Source organism: Phoxinus phoxinus, assembly GCF_949152265.1.
Source record: "Phoxinus phoxinus genome assembly, chromosome: 1".
Taxonomy (NCBI): domain Eukaryota; kingdom Metazoa; phylum Chordata; class Actinopteri; order Cypriniformes; family Leuciscidae; genus Phoxinus; species Phoxinus phoxinus.
The window spans coordinates 26170447-26193929 of NC_136876.1; the positions used below are offsets into that span (position 1 = coordinate 26170447).

A 23483-nucleotide genomic window follows, 5' to 3' on the forward strand; every position below is an offset into this window, starting at 1 on the left:
CACAGACTTGCTGCTGAACTCCAGATGACTCGATGAACGAGTCATAAAATCATATGCTGAAATGATTCCATAATGACCAGTTTTTAATCAGTTCTTTGAAATGTGCATGTCTGCAAATCTGCTAACCTATTACAGAATGTGTTTATTCATAATCATTCATCTATATTTTTTTTCTATCTATATATATTATTTATTTAGTATTAGTATTTTTTATTTTATTTTCTGAAAATTAGTATTGGAGGCAGTATTTCATCATCCAAATGTATCGAAAAATCTATGTTTTTGACAACACTACATTACACTTAGTTTATTATTTCAGATACCTTTTTAAAATACTAACTATTGTTTGGTTTTTATGCTCAGATCCTTTAATAAAGACCAGCTTATGGAATCTACTGAGCCTACATCTTCCTAACAGTAGCGGTACATGTATTCGTCCTGAACTGTCACGGCATGGACGTCACCATTTGGTGCATACAGTCGGATGACGAATACAGTCAGTCACAGGCGATCCGCACTCCAATCCAGAAGGGGGTGCGCGCACAGTAATGCAACGTTGTTTACTAACCACTAAAACAGGAAAAGGAGCAGAAGAAAAAGAGATGATCTATGCACCAACTTAAAACAAGAGTTTGGATGGCACTCAAGAGCTTGGTAGTAGCCTATTTGCTGAGTGTGACGATTTTGTGACACGCTCCAAAGTATGAAAATGTACATGTACCGGATGTAAATGTATCGAAACCGTGACCCCAAAACCAAGGTACATGCCGAACCGTGATTTCTGTATACCGTTACAGTGTGAAGGAATCAAACGCTTTTTTTAATAATACTCAAATAAAAATCATGAACTTGGTCAAATTATTCAATTTAGAGGTTTCTAAAGAATAAAGAATACTGTACATGTCTTTCTATCTTCTAAAAGCAAACCCCCAAAAAATGAACAAGATGACAATTGTGTTCCTCTTTTATCAAATGACAGAGACAGGATTATAGTGCATACATTGATAAATATTTAGTACATTCATTAATAGATAGAATTCCATTCATTGTCTGTACATTAATAAGAATATTGCCACAAAAATAAATTACCAAAATAATGGGGGCAGGGATTACAATCTTGTCATTGACTGCTGCTAATCAACCCAGTAATGCACGACAAAAGACAAAAATCCAAGTGGCAGTAACCTTTTATCCCTAGTGGATGTTGCAACTGAAATGGGCTGTGCTTCTCCTGTGTTCAGTTGTATTGAAGGCAGGATTTAAACGGTTCTCTACTCTGCTGTTTGTACCATGAAGGCATATTCAAGCAGATCTCACCAAGAGAGGAGGGCATTTCACATACTGTGTAAGACCGTTAAATACTCAGCTTGTCTAGCTGTCAGGCCGACAGATGCTACGGTACGGCTTTAGCAGCGTGCACTGCTCAGTCTTCATGGCAATGTTATTCGTTTTGTTTTCCCACCTGCCCGTACATAATTCAGCTATCTGTTGGCGGGGAAAAAATACTCCTTTTCCACATGATTTTATTTACATTCACCTATTTATCTTCACTAAGGCTCAGCTTAATACCTGCATGCCTTGTACAATACTGTTATTTATGTTCATTTTCAACCTCAAAATCCATATAAAAAAAAAAAACCTCGCCTCCCAGTTAATAAGTATTCTGAGATATCCGATCAGAGCAAGGCCACCTGTGCAGTACCGGATGTATGTCCTCTCAGCACTGCTCTTCGCCCAGGGACTCTGTGTTGTCGCCCTGGTCCACCGAAGCCGGCGGGGAGCGCATTTTTCCACGACCGCTCCCGTGGCTGCTTCCGTGGCTTGGGTAAACATCTACAGAGCTGGAGATGGACTGGACGGACGTATCACGGAAGTAATGGAAGGCCTCCGGGTCTAGGAAGGTTTGCTCCTCTCGCAGGCCTTGTTCAAAGAGCTTCCGTTTGTGCCGGAACTCAATCACCGTCTTTGTGTAGGAGTTGAGGGTGGTGACGGAGGCGGCCATGCAACAGGTGAACGAGCCCCAGGCCATACTGTGAAACATACATATATAAAAAAGATAATGAGATTTATTTGCATTTATTTTTTGCATAGTACATTGTCAAACTGGATGGATGGATGACATTTGTTGAATGTGGCATTTTGCATTTATGGATTAACAAAGCTACTTGTTGACATTTAAAGTTAGAAAAAACAGTCCCAGATACATTTTGAGCTGTCCATTCTATTATACATTATATCAGTTTGGTGGAATTGAAATGAAGCCCACAGCAAGTGGCATGCAGCACAACAGCACACTTTAAATCAGGTGTTGTGATAGGGATTTTGATTAATCTCAGTGACTCAATTCATAGAATTCTTCTGTGACTCTTTGTGTTACGTTGTTACGCCAGTGGTGACAATTAAGCACACTTTTATGCTATGAACTAATCATTGAATCATACACTCAAACCCTTCAGTTATGACAGAAACTTGGTTTGTGTCTACAAATCTGCTAAGAGATTCCATAAAATGCTAATTCATCTAATTCAAGTCATTCATCTATTTTGTACTATTCTGGTATTTTATCAAGCTATATACAAGTCATAGTTTATTCATGTATAAGATTTAGACTCAAAACACCCACTCAATTGTGAAAAAACAAGGACTATTACATATCAAGCAGCATATTACCGTATTTGTTTATCTTTTTTTTCTGAATAACTTTTGTTTCAGTGAGCATTTTTGACATATTTATCCATGTTTGGACGTTTTATCTTTATTTTTGTTTACCTACAGTAAAAAAAGAAAGTTGCATTCCCCCAAAAGTGTCTGTGATTTATAGACTGCAAATTACCTTTGGTTTCCAATCAGAAACCATAAGAGTGCAGTATTTGAGCTTGTGAGCTTGGTAAATTAAACCTTGAAGCTGAAGGGTTTAAAACAGATTCTTGCCATTCAGTAAGAGAGTAAAGGTACAGAAATAGAGGGGGGAAACAAGAAATTGGCCAGATGGCAGAGGACAAATGAAGCAATTTTAGCCTAGAATAATGGATGCCAGGCAAGCATCTGTGGTAATTCAGTCAATGTAAATACCACTTTCATGCCTGTCAGAACCCCAATGCATGTCTCCTTTCCAAGTGCCAAAATAACACACATTTGTTGGGAGATCCAATACAGCCATTCCCTCTCTGGTCTAAAGGACAGGCATGGTCCCAACAAATTTAATGACAGAAACTCACTGAAACTCACACACACAAAAAAAGTTCCCATTTAACAATTCTTATAAAGGCTGTAAAATAACTTCTAACCTTATATTTAATGTAACTGGATGTTTACCAAAATTATAACATGGTCACTGTTTGACATGACTGACTGTGTTTAATCCAATTTAGCAATCCAACAAGTATTTGACCTTCTCAATTCACAACAGATTTAGTCATATAAAAATGGCAGAATTTCAGAAAATGTTTTACTTATAAGCAAGCCATTTTTTTCTAAATCACAGATAAATCAATTATATTGCCTATGTATAGCTTATAAATATGTTTAGTGTCAGAGAACTGTTCTGAGTAAAATATTTTTAGCTTTCTAGGTCAGCAGGAACTCTTTTGTAAAGGTCAAATTATTTGTCCTGTTCTGAAGGATCATGTGACACTGGAGTAATGATGCTGAAAATTCAGCTTTGCCATCACAGGAATAAATAACATTTTAAAATATATTAAAATAGAAAAGTTATAAATTCTAATAATATTTCACAATATAACTGTTTACTATATTTTTGATCAAATAAATGTAGCCTTGGTGAGCAAAAGAGACTTTTTTTCCCAAAAAAATAACAATACTAATCTATAGTAATTGAAACAGAATGTTGGTCCGTTAGTCAGATATACTGTATGGGTTACTGTGGCCTCAGAATATTGAGAGAAACTGAGGAAACCATTTTGAAGTTTAATAAAAATAAAAAATAAATCTACGTTGTCCGTTCAGTTAGAAAAAGAGCATTTACTGAATATTGGAGAAAGTGACCCTGAAATGAGAAGGGTCCGCAAGAGCCAGATTCATTTGTTGCAGAATGAGACCAGACACCAGCACATCTGTGACTTTTGAGGACGCCTCGCCTCTTTGCCTTGGTGAATTATATAACACAGGATGGAAGCAAAATCACAGTGTTGGATGTGATGTAGAGCTATACTGCTGTAGAGAAATCCATTTAATTATTGATCAGGAACTAATAAGGGTGAAATTACATTGAGTTTGATTTGGTCACAAATCGAATATTGCTACTTCTCCCAAGAACTTGAACAAGGTTGAATGTAAAGTAAATTTGCAGTGAAAAACAACATCTGCACTCAAAGCTATCATGTGACTTCAAAAGGCTCAAAATACGACACAGAAGTCATGGAGTATGGACTACTTTTACAATACTTTTATGGTGCTATTTGTCATTTTTGAGCTTGAAAACATCAGTCCTCATTCAGTTGCGACTATATTCACCTAAAAATGTAAACCTTTTGCATTCCAAATAAATAAGTCAGTCATGCAGGTTTTAAATCGAGCACAGCGTCAGTTCAGACAGGTCACGTAGGCATAGGCTGCGATCAGCTGACATGGTCAGCTGTCAAATCGCTCCAACCACTACCTTTCTCCTATTAGACCGGAGGATATATATATGTGGCATTACTGCTCGGTAAGCATGCTCAAACTGCTCGCAACCCTCCCGCCCTCACCACTGTAAGTATCAAGCATTTTTCTGTGCACCTTCAGGCTGTCATCTCTTTGTTTCAGATAACCAAGGCTTCAAGTCCTAGCTGTCATGGACATCATCGCCGAGAGTCAGTCATCCTCCTAGCCAAGCTATAGACGTCCCGGCAATTACTGCTACGTCTACATGTTAAAACCGGTTTGCTTAAAGACATTACTAAACTGTCTTAATCATCTGTATATCACTCAAGCTGATGGTTCCATAGGGGGGTTAATGCTAAAGCTCTGTATGTCATTAATTATGGATAAATTGATAAATTGTGATAAAAGATAAATTGTGTTCAATAAACTCACGTAAACTTGCCAAAGTGGTCTCGTCTGAAATGACATGAGTGTGAGGAAGGAAGAGAATTGTCATTTGAGTGAACTGCCTCTTTAAATAATATGTTAAAATGACTTTAAAGATATCAATTCCATATAGTCAATAAGATGTTCACTAACATTCGTAACATTGGGGTTGGCAAGATTCCTAAATGTTTTTGAAAGACGTCTTTTCTCACCAAGGCTGCATTTATTTGATCAAAAATACAGTAAAAAAACAGTAATATTGTGAAATATTACAGTTTGAAATAACGGTTCTATTTGAATATATGTGTAAAATGTAATTTATTCCTGTGATGCTGACTGAATTTTCAGCATCATTACTCCAGTCTTCAGTGTCACATGATCCTTCAGAAATCATTCTAATATGATGATTTGCTGCTCAAGAAACATTTATTATCATTATCAATGTTGAAAATAGTTGTGCTGCTTATTATTTTGGTAACACTTTTCCAAATGGGTGCATTAATTCATGCTTTTCTAATGCACATATAATGTATGACTAATGAAGAACTAAACCATTAATTTAGGATTACCGTATCAGCAACTAATAAGTTGATAAAGTCTATCTGAATAATAGTTTAAGACGTCATATTTGAATTCCTATTAATCAGATGTCAACATGTATTAATTCCTTATCAACATATAGAATTAATTAATAGTGTTAATGAATGAGTTAATAACCGCAATGGTTCAATGCCATGTATTTCAACTTCCAGTTGTCTGCTTTAATCATTAGCTAACTCATTATCTGTGTAGTTAAGCATGTGTTAATGCATATTAGTTTACCTGTATTGTAAAGTGTTACCAATATTTTTGTGGAAACTGTTTGAGGATTTTTTGACAATTTTTTTATTATTCATTTTTGTAACAATTTGAAAGTCTTTATTGACACTTTTGACCACTTTGTCCTCTCTGAATAAAAGTATTGGTTTCTTTCTTTTTTTAAAAGAACCAAATGTTTCTGACCCCAAGCTTTTGAACTATAGTGTATGTGATCAACACATTCACTGCTTATCATCCATCATGTTTTGGCAGATGTGACTGGAAGTATAAGAAGTGCTTACCAGAAGGACCAGCCGTAGTCCCATGTGTGAGGCCTCCAGTCCTCTGGTCCCAAACTGACTGTGATCTGGAAAACTTGTGTGTACATCATGTGAGCCACCATCCCCAGGAGACCTGTTGAGGAATGCTGTTGCTCATTAGATAGAAAATAAATTTGTCCTTATTTATTCACCCCATGTCGTTCCAAACCTGCATGACTTACAACTGGATCATTGAATCTGAGTTGAACTCTTGAGTCATTAATCAGTTCCGACTCTTCTTGGCTCAATAATCAAGCTTGGAAAATAACTTTTTTTTTTTATCGCCTTTTGTGTTCCACAAAAAAAAAAAAAAAAAACAGCATTTGGAATAAGGATGAGTAAATTGACCGGTTTATGGATGTATTTGTATATTTATGGAACTGTCTCTACACCAGTGTTTCCCAACTTTTTTTTTTTCCGTGGAACAGTTTTGATAAGTAAAAAATCCCACGGCACACCACTAAGCACTAAAATAACAATAAGGTCATACAGCTAGTTATGATGTTGTTGGTGATGATAAAACAACAAATTTACATATTGTCACTGTCGATATGTTGGTATTATGGCTTTATATATGGTCAGACATGTCTAAGTATCATTATAATATTAACATTTAATGAAAATCAAGCTCAGATGGAGCTACAAGCTTTTTGACCAGCTAATGATATGCGTTGTTAGCCTGGGTGCCAGCCCGAACCCCGCCCACAAAATGTTTTGGTCGGGAAGTTCGGTCTGGACTCGATCTGTTGAGGAGTAATTATGCTCGGCTCCCAGAAGGCCGAGCCAATCAAATTGCCAGGGCGGGCTTTAATCGATGATGGACAGATGATCTGCGGTTACGTAATCACCACGTCATCAAAGAGCGGTTGGGTTGAATTGGTTTTCAATTCATTGGTGAAGATGGGACGCAATGAAAACCAATGGAAGGGATGGGCTCACGATCTCTTTTCTCTGAAGCCTCAGATGAACACGCTTCTTCAGCCTGGTGTCTTTCCATTTTTTAAAATCAGTCAAGTCGCGTTGCAACCGTGTTATAAAGTTGAGACAGGACAAATGCGAGAAGATTTATTTGCTTTATTGTCGAGATCTAATCCTAAACTGAGAACTTGTTCGTATATAGGCTACATACACCTTTTGTATTTCTCTCAAAAATGCTATTCTTGCTTGTAAGTACTTTTTACAACAACGGCAAAGATCGTTTACACTCATTAATTTACTACTTCCAGCATGCGTGCAGTTGAGCTCTGTTGACAACTATGCGTCGCTCAACATGCGTTGCTCTGATTGGTTGTAGATCTATCCAATTGAGTGCAGAGGTTTTTTTTTCCTGGTTCGGTTAAGACACGCCTCATAATCAAAGCCCTATGGAGCAGTATCAGACTCACATTCTGCCTAGAATATGAGTATGACGAAGTCAGGCTAATGCGTTGTGTCTATCACTGGAACAGCCACATCTGAGGCAGTAAGTGCATCGCATTACGGTCAACTTACAGTTTATAACTCCAAACTGCATGCAGCACTTCATTCACGATAGAGACGGGTGGAGTTAAGGTTGACCGACAGTTTGAGGATCCAATGTTATGAGGTTTAAACACAAGATCGTTTTAATGCTTTTCATTGTTTAAATATTTGTAAAAACGCACATACAGGCATCATGACCAGTAGTATTGATTTTTAAAGATAAAAAATATATATAGAGAGAGAAAGACCGATGTTTTCATCTGACAGCGACAATATATTCTTATTTGTAGCATTTTATTTATTATTTATTGGCATTTGATCATTTTCCACATCACACCTGACAACCTGTAGCGGCACACTACAGTGTTTGGGAAACACTGGTCTTCACAATTTGCATTGGATGTAAACACACTTTCAGTACAGATATACATTCTCTCTGACAAACACTATTAACTTTTGATCCTTTAGATCACAGACAAAATCCTTGCATGTGCAGGTAGAAAATGTTCCCTATTAAATACAATATAGGATCAGTGAAGGATCGGTGTCCAGTGTACTGTCTAGTGTCAAGCGCACAAAACCACCGAGGCATGAATAAGGTGGAGTTGTTATGAAACCGCATTACATTTGTTTTTGTTTTTTAACCTTATGTTACTTTAAATAAAACGTGTTTGTCTACTATGATTTCCTCTAAATGTGGTTTGTTCAACTGGTTTTGCCTGAAGACCCAGATAATCCGATGATGACCCGAAACTGCAACAGAAATGTATTTTAAAGGGTTAGTTCACCCAAAACACCCTCGTGTTGTTCCAACCCCGTAAAACTTTCGTTCCTCTTCGGAACACAAATTAAGATATTTTTTATGAAATCTGAGATCTGGATCACTCCTCCAGGCTTCTATAGTAATTGAAACTTGCCAGCCCAGAAAGTTATTAAAGCTGCCGTCGGCAAAAATGTTTTTATCAAATTCAGTGAAATTGACACTATAATCCGACAGAACAACATAAATAAGGTGGTTTTAGAAAAAAACCCGAGCTTCTAACTCCACCTGGAGCGTGTTATTTTGTTTTGCAAAAATCCACCGTCCCGGATCATCGGGTCTAATCAGCGCAGGGGGATGTGAGATCTGACTGTCAATCACAGGTCGTGCACAAATCACAGATCCCCCTCCCTCGCGCAGACGCGGACGTTACAATATCACATGCACACGACACGCCTGAAGTTCGCCTGAAGATTGTGCGAAGCGTGATGGCAGAGAGAAAATCTAATAACAAGCTTCCAATTCCTCAGTTATTGCTATCTATGGATAGATTAGCCAGGGCAGCCTACCTCCGAGTCTATGGTGTTGATCGATGCTGAAGAGACGGACGCGTTCACAGAAAATCAGGTACACACACACTGACGATGGGCGGGTGCTCGTTGGTAGTGGGGGGGGGGGGCATGAGAGTTGTAAACATTCAAAATTTTGTCTAAGTCCACTCAATCTGCCAGACATGCCGACGGCAGCTTTAAGGACATTGTTAAAATAGTCCATGTGACAACAGTGGCTCAACCATAAGTTTATTAAGCGACGAGAATACTTTTTGTGCGAAAAAAGAAGAAGAAAAATAACGACTTTATTCAACTATTAATTTTCTTCTATGTGGGCCTCTGAATGAGTTCACGTAGTGTAACAGCGCAGCGCTTCTGGGTTGTACGTCAGAACGTAGGCTCACTATTGGCCAGCATCACACGCATGACCAGCGTCGGCCAATAGTGAGCCTTCTGACGTACAACCCAGAAGTGCTGCGCTGTTACACTACGTGAACTCACTCAGAGGCCCAATTACAATAGAAGCCTATAGAGGAGTGAGACAGCTCTCAGATTTAATAAAAAAATATCTTAATTTGTGTTCCGAAGATGAACGAAAGTATTAGGAGGTTGGAACAACATGAGGATGACTGACATAATTTTCATTTTTGGGTGAACTAAACCTTCAAATCAAACTTGTAAAACAAAAAAACTGTAGTTTGATTAGACGGACGAACTGTGATGTCAACAACTGAAGATATGGGAATAGATTTTTTTTCTTCCTTTTTTATATATTTCTTTGATGGTAAAGCTTAATTATTTTTCTTGTAAGAAATCTTTTTGACCCCAAACTATTAAACGGTAAAGGATCATTGGAATATATATATATATTATTATTTTTACTATTGTCAGGTAAAATTGTAGTCAAATGTTTTGTCTTATGTTACAAGAAACAGTATTCTGTCATTTCAAAGTTCTGTCAGCACTGTTACAAAGTCACTATACGTGAAAATGACTAAATTTCAGCAGGGACTAAAAAAAAGCCCAACATTTTCTATTATCCTCATTATTTGTGACTGTGGTGAGACCAAACAGGAGAACAAGACCGTGTGTCTTTGTATAGATGATAAATGTAATGAAGTAATGCGCAATTAGTTTCTCTAAGTGTGAGTTAGGGACAAGGGTGCAGGCCTACCTGACAGCACGGTGAAGACTGCGGCGAAGGCGTTCAGTTTGAGTCCATCGATCACATTACTGGAGTGAAAAAGCTCCAGGCACATCAGACTGAAGCCAACGACCAGCAGCATGATGTATAGCACCTCAGACACAACTGACAGCCAAAGGACACCTGCAATACACACACACGCACACCGCGGTGAGCAAAGCGCTCTGCTGTTGCCCCATAATTCTGTCATTATTCACACGGTCAGATTCAAGTGAATTTAACAACTCGCCCCCTGCATATAAAATGGACATGCATTGGGTACATTTCTGCATAGCTCTTCTTTACGTTGAGTACATTTTGCAACGTGCAGATAGGTGTTTTGAGTTCACTAAGTAAAAATCGTATTATATGAGCATTATCTATGATATCTATATGAGCATTATCTACAGTATAATAACTGCTCCATAACTGCTCCATGAAAGAACACATTAAAAATCTATTTTAAACCTGATAATAGTTTCAGGGTCTTGAAAAATGTAAAACAATGAAACAATATGACTTCAAATGAATAAATATCGCAAGTTATAAAGTCAGAATATTATAGAATTGAGAGTTATAATCTTTTTTACTATAAATACTATACTAAATAAATTACTTCATGAATAATTCCTAGATTTTTATTCTACTCTTTAATCCTATAAATAAAAATGTTTTTGCAATTAGACAAATTTTGTAATCATTGTGTAAGGTTAGCTACAAGACTGTGGCAAAGAGAAAAGGATGTCGTTCCCTCAATCTCAAGGCCACAACTTTACAATGCGTGGCCATGACATAAGGATGTCGTTACAAAATGATCTTGTGGCCACATTTGATCAAAATTCCCATGAGGTAACATGACATTCCCACTAATTAAGATCTCATGGCCACGACAAAACTAAGTGAACCAAACATGTCCCCTCCTTGTCACCGTACCTAATATTTATGAACTGTGATTTTTTTTTTTTTTTTCAGGATTCAAGAACAGCATTTATTTAAGATTTATATACTTTTTTATGTAACAAGTCTAAATCTTAAAAAAATATATCTTTACTGTCACTTGTTTTGATAAAAAATATATACATCTTAAATAAATGCTGTTCTTGAATCCAGAAAAAAAAATCACAGTTCATAAATATTAGGTACGGTGACAAGGAGGGAACATGTTGGTTCACTTAGTATAATACATCATACATCCTTGCTGAATAAAAGTGTTAATTTATTTAATCTGAACCCAAAGTTTTGAACACTACTGAAAAAAAAAATGAATTAGAAAAATGCTAAATAGAAGCACTTTGACTCTGTAATGGTGCTGTATATTCCAAAGAGGCGTAAACAAAAGAGTTCTTACTAGAAGTCGGCTTTCTCATTAGCGGTAATTATATTAAACTTGACATGACAGCAACATCTGCAATTTGAAAAACAAAGCTGCACTTATGTCTCAAAAGGATGTTTTATCTTTATTTTTTTTATTTCATTTTTATGTATTTTTGAGAGATTAGGGAAACATCTAGCATCTATCAGACTGACTCAAGGGTGTTTCCATTACAGCAATCAGCTCCTTCTAATTAGCAGAATTCCCAATCGCCCCGGAGCTTCCTCAGAGGACTCGGCAGAGATAGCAGGAGTTGTTTTGCTCTGAGATCATAATGTTATTTTGCTTACTTTCAACGTTCACAGTCTTGTCTGCTGCTACACCTGTGCTACCCATTATTCACTGTGAAATTTGGCTTCGTTTGGGGTTTCCCGACACATTCTCTCACACACATTGTAAATAAAAGATGACAGACTTCGAGAAACACAGGTGGTGGGTGATTAAAGCATCTTAACCTGAAAAATGACGGCATTATTCAATATTAATGTCTGGAGTGTTTGTCCTCAAGAGTTCAAACACATCGGGCACCTTTGAAAGTCTGCCCTACATTTTTCAGAGGCGAATATAAAGAGTGTGTCAATTTTCTCGAGGGCTCTTTGAGGCAGAGAAAAGCATTGTTTGAGAGCTTGATATCGACATTGAGAGAGGATAGAGATAGAAGCACTAAATCTTCTGTCGGCCTGACCTGAGCATATTCAGTAGTGATAAATCAAATTTCTCATTCAAATTTTTGCACAAACAGTTCTTGACAAGCTTCCATACAAGACAACACTTAGATATAGGGATGAATCTGAAAACACTTCAATCAAAATGCTCTTCCGTCACTCTTCGGCTGATTCCACAAATATCGGCAGCTTTGTCTCAAACATGATTATCACTGGAGACCTTGAGAGTCAGTCATGACTTAAAAACCGGAGTCTAAAGAGCAATGGGCAATTGTGTAGTTTGTCTTGCAAATATTCTCCCCTGAAACTCTGGCAGATGCAATTTGCAAGCTAAATTCATTTTCCTTTTTGATTGGGGAGTAATATCTCCAGAATTGTTCAAGGCGAGATGTATTATGCAGTAGTCCCCTGAACAGAAATAAAATTCCATATTCAAAATGATATTTACCCTCTGAAGGCTTTGCCACCGCGAAAAACGTCAACAAAAGACTACCTTTAAAATATTTTAAAGGTATATAAAGGAACGCGTTGTTATCATGTAACTTTAAAGAAATATATATTAGTTGTCACGCTTTGGTTTGTGGGTGTTTTTTTTTTTTTTTCAAATACAAAGCCTGTTGACTTTTAGAAAATAACACTCTCACTGTTTAATTTGTTTGCTAACAGTGTCCAACAGTGGACACACAAGCATCACATTAGAATTGTTATCTGTCAAACACAGCGTCATTTCCATCATATCTCAAATTGTGTATTGTGTTTAACAGCATTCTTAGGTGAAAATGTTATTATTCTTTTTTTTACATTTGTTTGAAAAGGGGCCACACACCTTTTTTTTATTATTACACTGATTGGAAATGATGCACTAAAACGTCTATTCGCAAGTGACGATTCCTTTTACTTTTCTTTGTTTCAATCCAGTTTTAAATATTTATAATGGATTTTCATACTTTTAAGATTAAAGCGCTTGGTCTTCTTTGACAAGAATAAAAGTATAAATTATAGATAAAATGCATTTGAATAGTATGGAAGAAGTTTCCAAGTTTTAATATGACCTTCATATAACAAAAAGAAAAAAGTTGAAATCTAGATTAAATTAACCCCTGGCACATAAGTGAAGTGAAGAAATGCTGAAGAAAGAAAGACCCTCACACTCTACTAAAGAGTGATATTGCACATGGAAATATATGTAATATTTTATTTAATGGCTAATGTTTTTTTTCTTAACAATTGCAAAACTTAAAGCACATAAGCCGCACTGGCCTGGACGATGTGAACATTTACTCAAACATTCATACTTCAGCTAATGTACTGTACAACACACACACAAAGCATGCATCAAATAATAATGCAGGGATGCTCCCAGGCGGAGATAAGAGATCTGTCATAGGTTTCAGTGTGTGTTGTTGGACAAGCCTCAACGACACTCTAATGACAGCCATTACTCACCTCTCTCAGATGCCGGGGCCAGATCAATAAAACTCCTGCATTTCTCACCTGGAAAGACACAAAACAACCGAAAAGTTAACATCTGTGCTCTACAAGCTTTTTTTTGTGTACCGAGAGTCAGAGAGCTCAACTTCATCTTTACAGTGCTGTTTTCCAGTGATAAGACGGCTTCAGCAGTCTGCTTCCCCCTGGATGAATCCATCACTTTAATTTTTTGTCTAAAGAGATTGTAGTGTTTCGTAGCATTAACCTCTACGTGTCATTTCGGAATCAGGCATTTTTGATTACGCAAAATAAGCAATTTTGCACACTTGCAGCCTAATGTCATGTTACATTTGTAGCATACAACATGCGTTTCCTGTAATTATATTGATCATAAATGTGTAGAAAGTCTGAATAATGTATGCCTCGATGAAACGAGTAAACCAATTGTCTGTGGTCTAACCAAAATAACTGTTTTAATTAAGATTGTCCTATATGTGTCTCTGGGCTAGAACATAAAAAGTTTTTGGTGCATCCTCCTAAATTGGACTTTTAATTAAACTGGTAAGGATCATTTGAGGCTGAAGGCTATTTCTTAAATAAAAAAAACTTTAGTCTGCAATTTTCAATGATAATCTTGCCAGTGGAGGGATGAATGAAGATGCTAAGCTGTGCCTAAAGGACAGAGGTCAAATAGAAGTGAGAGATTATCTAAAGTAGCATGGTAATATGAAGACAACAACATATGAAAGTTTGCACATAAAACATTTAAAACAATTTCATATGGAAAGGCATGTTCCTTTTTGGCTTTGTGGCTCAATGTGCCCCAGGTCAAAGAATAGGGCTACATTAAATATATTAGCAGTAGCACTACTGCACAAGTCTGCAGACACACACTCATAATTCCAGGCTTGTCAGACTCAACAAAACTTAATGTCCTCTGTCTTTTACATTACAGACCACACAGGCCTTTCAAAGTTTTATTACCTTCAGAAATCTAAATTTAAAGTAGCGTTTAAAACTTGGCTAAAGTAAAAAAGCAGTTCAAATAAATGGCAATAAATTGCACCCCCAAACACTGCCAGGATGAATGAGATTTTTGAATGTTCGATCATTAAAATATCCCACATGTGGTTTCTTTCAGAAAACCTGATCTATAGCGCTACAGCTACAGCTATATAAAGCGACAGCAGAAGTGAAGAAATGAAACAAACAGAGGCCACATTCACAATGTAATGTTTTAGGAGTCAGGACTGACAACACATTTAAATGAGGGAGTGAGTCCACAAAATGATCACTCTGTGTGTGTATGGAACACGACTCACTCAAGAAACTGCGATGAATGACACTGTGGTAAACGCAATGATCTGGTGTCTCGCATGTTTGGTATCTGCTATTCTGACCAAAGTAATATTACAGCGACAAAAGATTTGTTATGTTTTTAACTATTTTAACAATTTTAACTAAAGCACAGTTGACGGAGGCGTCGTGATGTCTTGTTTATGCTTGTAAAGGCTGGTTCACAGAGCGTGCCCTTGCAGTGTTGCCATGCCCACTTATTAAAATTGTTTTGGGATTGTTGTTTAAAGTCCCCATGAAATCAAAATTGAAGTTTTATTTGGCTTTTAATATTAATATGTTCGCCTTAAAGGATTAGTTCACTTTTAAAATGAAAATTCTGTCATCATATACTCACCCTTAAGTTGTTTCAAACCTGTATGAATTTCTTTCCTCTGCTGAGCACAAAGGAAGATATTTAGAAGAATGTCAGTAACCAAACAGTTTTTGGTTCCCATTGACTTACATAGTAGGAAAAAAATATACTATGGAAGTCAATGGGAACCAGAAACTGTCTGGTTACTGACATTCTTCTAAATATCTTCCTTTGTGTTCAGCAGAGGAAAGAAATTCATACATTTTCATTTTAAAAGTGAACTAATCCTTTAAGGTTATCTGTAAGCTCCATAACAATGCCAAAATTTATTTTAGATTTAGAAGATAAAAGCATTCAAAACTTAGTCTCTCACTTCCACCAAAATAGATCAACAATTCTGATGACATCACTTCTGCTACTCGTCAGATTTTCTGTCCAATTAAATGCTTCCTAGAATCTGAAGTATCCCATCCCTTGCACTATAAATACGTAGATTCTGAAGCTGTGGCTGAAATCGGTCACTTGTTCACGCAATTATTTTCTATATGGTGAACACATAATGTATCGGACCCATTTGAATTCTACACAAAATGCTGTATTTTACAGCGCTAAGGAGATTAGGAGGAGAAACGGCTTGACCAACAGAAACAGCACTGACGAGTAGAAGAGATAACACCAACATAAATTACACACTTTTCAAACTACACTCTCACGGTAGCCAGGGAAAACCCAGACCACTTCCGGCAAATTTAGATTTGCTCTGCAAGTGGGTCTGGCAAAGAGCCCATTGAAACCCATTTCCAATCCGTCGAAATCGCGGCACCAATCAGAAACATTTTACACGATGACGACAGAGCAGAGACGGTGACGCAGATTTTGTACATTACAGAGATGGATGCCGCCGTGGAACATCACAACATCACTCGTTCGAATCAGCTATCGCGTCTGTTTCAAGCGATTTAAAATGGTAATTTTCGTTAACACAAACAGAGAATTGCTGAGAGTCTCGAGATGTTTCTCCGTCACTCTGCATACGTCATGTCATTCATCGCTCTGATTGGTTTTAGATCTATCCGACGTCCGTTGGTGACGCCCCTGTGGAAATGAATTGTCTATGGAGCTTTGCCAGACCCTTACTCAGTTACGACTGAGAGTGGTCTGGGTTTTCCCAGGCTACTCTCACGGTGCTGTGTAGGGCACATACAAAGGAGTTCACTAAGACGTCCAAACAAATGCAGTTTATTCCAGACGAAGAGGGTTCACACACACACACCAGGTAACACAAACAATACCAGACACCAGACAGAACACAGGCAGGAACTTAAATACACATGATTTACAAACGACTAGCAGCTGTGATGAAAGTGATTAGTGTCCATTGTGACAGATCAGTGGCGGGAAACACAGACAGGGAAACACATGTGAGGAATGTAACTGTGACAAACATTCTCAGCATGACTAAGATTACTTTTTTTAACTTTATTATTCAGACTATGATTACGTTTTGCTTTAGTAACAGTCTCATATTAAATCTAAATATATTAGACTGTGGCTGTTAAAGCTGTCAAATGCGGCTTTACTGAGCTCAACAGCCGAGCTGAGATATAAAAAAAACACTATTCGCTATTTTAAAAAGGGGAGGAGCTACTCAATATGTCCAGCCCTGTCTTCCCCTTTTTAGTGGAAATTACGTAAGCACATTGAACAATGCTGCACATTTCAAGGCACTTCAGTGGGAGATTGCGTTTACGGAGTTATTAAAGTGAGCAGGTGCGGGTTGTGATATTACACATTTTTATTAATTTCGTTCTTTTATGGGCTTGTTCTTGTTCGCTGTTTTTCTAGCAAGATCTGGCAAGAGGAATGAGTCAAGTTCGTACCGCTTTCCCTGTAATTTCTTGCACCTCACACACAGAAGAGAGAAACAACTCAGACGCATGTTAAAATATGTGATTAACAAATAGTTGTTCAGTTTGGATCCGTACACACTGCATTAGTAAACGTGGTTGTCATTACCTGCAATTTTTAATTTGTAATTTTTACATGAGTTCATTTGTAGAATGCGATTGTCACTCCTGTAAATGACTGAAGTGTGTGTGTACAGAACAGGATTAAGCTCTAAAAGGTGAACTGACAACCGAAATTATAGCTGCCAGTGTGTACAAGGCCAAAAAGTAGTTCAGAATGTGACTGATCACACATTTGATTGCCATTGAACATGACAGGATGTCATATTCTGGATTTCATATTCTGCACCTTCTAAGTGCACTTCTTTTCTCATTACGTCTCCCCTAAGCTTTTTTCCTCAGTAAATAAGGTCCCCGGAGGGAGTTTAATCCTTCTGCCTGGCAGATAAGTGGCCCATGGTAACCTCTCCTCAATTTGAATAACGGAATATCACGGCACCTGGAGAAATGCATTAACCGATTCCAAAACTGGCCGATGGTGCAAGAACATGAGTAATTTCATTTCTAGTGGGTTTTATTTCACCAGTTAGGTGAGGCACTTGTGGTAATCATTTCATTTATATCAATGACATGGAATGCCTACAATGATTCATTCTAGTCCCATTTTTGGATACAGACTTATTTGTAGGCCTAGTCGCGCACAAATGTGAATAAAGCTGTGCTAAACCTTAAAAAGAAAAGGGATTGAAATAGCATCAATGTTATTTCAAAAATTCATAATTGAAGAAATCTACTGAATATGCTTTTAACAGATAATCTCTGGCACAGTGTGATGCAGTCATATTACATACATATTGAGTATGCAATTCCTTACCTATGCCTACCCTGGGGAATCAGAATGACATGGGCTAATTCACTCATTATGGATTTAAAAGCTGTAATCATCTTCATTCAATCCATTCCTGTTCTTCCAGTCTTCCATATGATTAAAGAACCCCTGGCTTTTGATCTGCTTCTAATGTGTTTAATCTGGTATCTGAGGTTGAGGGTAATTGCATCAGTTATGAGAGTGAATGATTTGATGGCCATTAGCATTATTATATGGTACTACTGGTCAGGCAATGGGCAAAGAGAAGAGATCTTCAAGTATGATTTATTAATTAGCACTCTACAGTTTCATGCCCTCTATCTTTGCCACCTGAACAAGTTATTGGATGTTTCAGTGTTAAATGGGGGCATTGGTCAGAATGGTCACTTCATAAAACTTTACAGTTATTGATGGCTCTGCTGTTTATGCCGTTAAACTGCTTCTGCATTTTAATGCAAGGGGCTCAAAACATCATACAATGTATTTTGGCTTTTGTTTCATTTCTTGTTTGCTTCTGCCCTGATCAAAAGTGTATTTAAGATAATGAATGCACAAATGTAATAGGTACCTATATAATAGGTATATTTGAATATTATGTTAATGATGATGATAAATCATCATGCAGAGATTGAGCTGAGCTACTTGTGTGGATGTGTGATGAGTTTTCAGCACAAAGCCTGTCTGACACTGTCAGATTAATCATAAATTCCATTGATCACTAGATAGAAAAGGGTGTCAATAACAACACTGACAAAAAAAAAAAAAAAAACTAGTCACATAACTGAATCCTCATCAACGTAACACACACTGACCTTTCCTCACTCCCCTGAAAATGTCTGTTGAATTAAATTGAATACAATACTGAACTGCATGTTTACGTCTGTCTATTGAAGACTTAGAGTGTCTGTGAGACAACGTATGACTTTGAACCTGATAGCCCCGATCTTGGATTTAGCTGTTGATCACAAAAAATGAAAACAAAGAGATTTTTCTTACATTAAAGGGCACCTATTATGGAATTTTTAAATTTACCTTTCATGTAGTGTGTAACATAGATCTAAGTGAACAAAAACATCCTGCAAAGTTTGAAATATGAAAGTGCACCGTATATAAAGTTATTGTCTTTCAAAAGTAAGAGTCGACTCGGAGTCATTTTTATGAATCGTTAGAAGACCGAAGCTTTTTCTCTGACTAGATGACGTCAACTTGTCAAGTTATTTGAATACGATACGCCCACTTATTGCGCTCCAAGGACAGGGAAAACATCATGGCGACGAGACGCTGTGTTCTGAAGTGCGGCTCAAAAGCAAACTTTTTTCATCTGCCCAAGGAGGAGCATTTGAAGACTAAGTGGCTACAATTCATATTGTATGCCAGAAGTATAGTCCGAGCCTTGTGCTTTGTTCGCGCCATTTTGAAGACGATTGCTTTTTAAATGCAATCAAACTTGGATTCGCGAGCCGGCTGATATTGAAGGAAGGTTCAGTTCCAAGTGTATTTGCATCAGCTTCCTCCTCCGTATCACAGCCTGTAAGTGTTATTAATAATTGTTGCTTTTATGTTTTATGTAGCATGCTTAATAATTATTTTGTTTGTTGTGTAAGCACCGTTTAGCTTCTAGGTCTTCAATGGCAATTGTATTGAGATATGTGAAGTGTTTGTCGTTGTTTTCGGAGTTGTCTTAAAGAATAGAGTAATAGCCTACCTCGTAGTAACGTAACTGCATTTTTTTTTTTTTTTGTAAAAACGTTATGTTTATGCATCGGGCTAATGCAAACAAAGACTGATTGTGCTTTTACAATATGAACTCTGGGCTATGCTCGCTAACGTAACATTAAATTATTTATCTTATTTTTAGTTTTTTACTACAAACTACAAAGTAGTGGACTATAATCATTATTATAACACGATTTAATTGATAAAAGCATCATTGTACTCCGTGTTAAACAATAAGTATTATCTCTGTAAACACTGCTGGGTCATCTGACCAATCGCAGATTAGCATCGCGCAAAGGAGGGGTTTGGAAAAATGAGTCGTGCTCATGTTTTTTGACATTGCATGCACGTAAAACTGTTGTTGGGGACTCCCTAAACAACATTAGGAACATTTTAAATGTCATAATAGGTGCCCTTTAATAATAGTATTTTGCACAATACATTATGCACAGTACGGTAAATATATTTACACTTGTTTTATCTCACAGTTTATTTGGGTATTAATGTAGGCTACTGATGTCATCTCATGCTGTAATATTTACCATAAATATAAAATATTATTATGAAAGCCAATTTAATTAAATGTGAAAGCAAAAGACACAGTGACATTTTAATGTTTTATTCCTTATCCTTTAATCTCAGTAACCAATAACTCCTGCTGTTCTGCCATATTTCGTGACAAAACTAATTTTATTAGTCTGAGATTTAAAAAAAAAAAAACATTGCAGAGTGAGGGTCCTTTAAAAATGTGGCTGTGAGCTGATTGTTTCACTGTGTTCCATGGGGAATGTGGTTATCTAATGGTGCTTTTACCAAGTTCTTCAAAACTCATTGAGAGTTAAGTAAATCCTGACAGATGTTTCCAAAGCTGTTGGCGCACAATCATTCCCCGCCAATCCATTGCGCAACACATTCACACTGCTTTACACACGGCCTGTTGTCTGAAACACAAGTTTCCCCACAGTGCAAAAACTCTCTCAAATAATTGTATTATCCTGTATAATTTAATTTGTGATCATATTAATGAATGCTAATTGATGTTAAATGACAGAAATCATCAAAATCATGAGGGTTTCTAACTTAATATACGGTAATGCACTTTTCAACTAGGTTAAAACCGGTTTGTTCAATTAATTAACTGTTTGTAAATTTTAAAAAGATGTAGCTCGTAACAATTGCACTCCTTGTAGCTACTTGACATTCGTTTACAGTTTATGAATAAATGGCAAACTACTTTAACCTGTAGGCTAATGTAACCTGAACATTTTATCAAAGTTTAATATACAGCCTAAAACACAGAGTTACATACACAGACAAAAACAAAACAATAAAACCATCACGTCATTGAATACCGTTAGGATTCTTTAAACTTTAAAATGTAACTCTTACCTCCTCCATGGATATTCTCCTCACACGAATACCAGATGCCCGTGTGAAAATGCCTAAAAAGAAAGCGATCGTCACCCGTTTCCCAACTATAGTGAACTTTGCTCGGGTCTGTCTCGTTCACCCCATAGTCAATACAATTATGCCGTCTTTCCTTACTGCAGTTGGGTTTGGGGACCCTTTGAGTCCCTTCGCACCAGTAGGTCGTGATGAACGCCGTCGTTGAGAATAAGAGTGCTAGAAGATTTAACCCCACAGACAGCAGAGCACGGCATTTTCGAGTGGTCTTCATGGTCCTTTACGAAGTGGCTCACACACTTGAATGAGCTTCAAACCGGGCTGAAAAAAGCTTGATTTGTGTGAGGAAAGCGCAGCGGTTGCGCTCACCTCACCTCACCTCTGCTCACCGGCCCGAAATGACAGTGACAGGATCGATCTTCACACATATAAAATGAGCGTCACTCCTCTGATGCTCGCAGGTGGATCCATTCGCATGGAGACAGACGTGACTCGTAAGAAAGATCTCTGAGGCATCTTTGAGGCAGACACTTACGCTGCCAACTGTTGTAGCCTACTCTCTCTCTCTCTCTCTCTCTCTCTTTCTCTCTCTCTCTCTCTGCGCGCGTCACCCTCTCCCCTATTCATTTTCTTTTGGTGACTAAAGGGGTCATCAACCTATTTTGTAAGACTAATTATGGGTCAATGATGACGTGTTCAAATTGAAAAATGGGGGGGGGGGGGTAACTTTTTTCAGTAATTTTCGTTTAAAGTAAGTTTCCTGCACACTCTAGCTCTAGTAAAGTTAGCCATGTTATTGTTTTTTAAAGTCTAATTTGTGATTATAGGCAATAGCCTATGTGATGTGAAAATTAAATATACTGACAATGACGTTTTGTGTGTGTGTGTGTGTGTGTGTGTGTGTGTGTGTGTGTGTGTGTGTGTGTGTGTGTGTGTGTGTGTGTGTGTGTGTGTGTGTGTGTGTGTGTGTAAAAATGTATTAAAGTATAAATATGATAACTATAACGATTATAACTACAAAAAATAGACGATTTTGAGATCTGATCTGAGATTTGAGATTTGAGAAATCTGAGATTTGAGATTTGAGAAATCTGAGATTTGAGAGCCAACTAAAGCATTCAATATTTTTTTTGCCAGACATAATGACTATTTGATATACCCTGTAAGAACTTTATTTACAGAATAATTGTAGAGCCAAAATCAGCTTTTTTTTATTTAAACACAGACCTCTGTCTCAGAAAAACCACTCACAATGAGAACTCATCACATATAATTTTATAGTGCCTCCTTAATCAATACAATGGTGTATGAGTTGCACTCTGATAAAGGGTGAAATATCTCTCAGGGATCAGGCTTGTTGTATTGTAAACATTATGTCTTCGCATTATTTTGTAATCTATACTACAGATCAAATTTCATATCTGGAAATAAACCTGCCATAACTGTGACTCTTTATATGGGTGCTTTGCATTTATAGACAGAGATTTCATGGTCATAATAAAAAATAGGCTGTAATTCAAAGCATACAAACTTTCGTGTGTGTGTGTGTGTGTGTGTGTGTGTGTGTGTGTGTGTGTGTGTGTGTGTGTGTGTGTGTGTGTGTGTGTGTGTGTGTGTGTGTGTGTGTGTGTGTGTGTGTGTGTGTGTGTGTGTGTGTGTGAGAGAGAGAGAGAGAGAGAGAGAGAGAGAGAGAGAGAGAGAGAGAGAGAGAGAGAGAGAGAGAGAGAGAGAGAGAGAGAGAGAGAGAGAGAGAGAGAGAGAGAGAGAGAGAGAGAGAGAGATAAAGAGGGTTAGAACTTCTGATATGGTCATCAGCTTCATTAGGGTGGAGAGTGTGGCCCAGATGTCAGGTAATATTTTCTTTGTGGCAGGAGGTTACAAAGCCTGCTCCTGTTGTGTTGTGCAGTCAACTTGACATTCATGAAATAATTCTCATCGTCATGAAATACCATTCCTACCCCACACGCATTTAGCAGAAGGCTTGAAATCCGTATTTCTGTCATCTTATAGCGCCCCTTAATCATTGGAATACAACAATAAATTATGTGTGTCTGTCTTAAGATATCTGAGCTCAAAAAAACTTTAACATATTTATCCCTGTGCTGAGATGAGATGGGAAACAACAAAGGAGACCTTCTTTATAAGCCATAGCAAATTGAGTTTAACACGCTGACAAACAGGCAGGTGGTATAGCTTTACTTCTCCGGCTGTCATTTCAAATTAAATTTTGCTCAGTCATGCCTTCAGATCCCACTAAAACACACTCGACAAACAAGATCGGCTGCAGCAAGGGATGCTCTGCGTGCTCATCGAACACTTGATACAATGTGACATTGACATCTACCATTCTGACCATGGAGCTTGTCAA

At 37.4% G+C, this 23483-nt stretch overlaps 1 protein-coding gene across 1 annotated transcript; it reads right to left on the minus strand.

The window, feature by feature from the left end:
* Positions 1-947: 947 nt before the first annotated feature.
* On the minus strand, positions 948-21750 carry gsg1l (gsg1-like). Its single transcript, XM_079621502.1, has 5 exons — positions 21101-21750; positions 13585-13632; positions 10093-10245; positions 6129-6240; positions 948-2030 (listed from the first exon to the last, which is right to left on the minus strand). The coding sequence occupies exons 1-5, from the start codon at positions 21387-21389 to the stop codon at positions 1718-1720; spliced, it is 915 nt and encodes a 304-aa protein (XP_079477628.1). The 5' UTR covers positions 21390-21750; the 3' UTR covers positions 948-1717.
* Positions 21751-23483: the final 1733 nt, after the last annotated feature.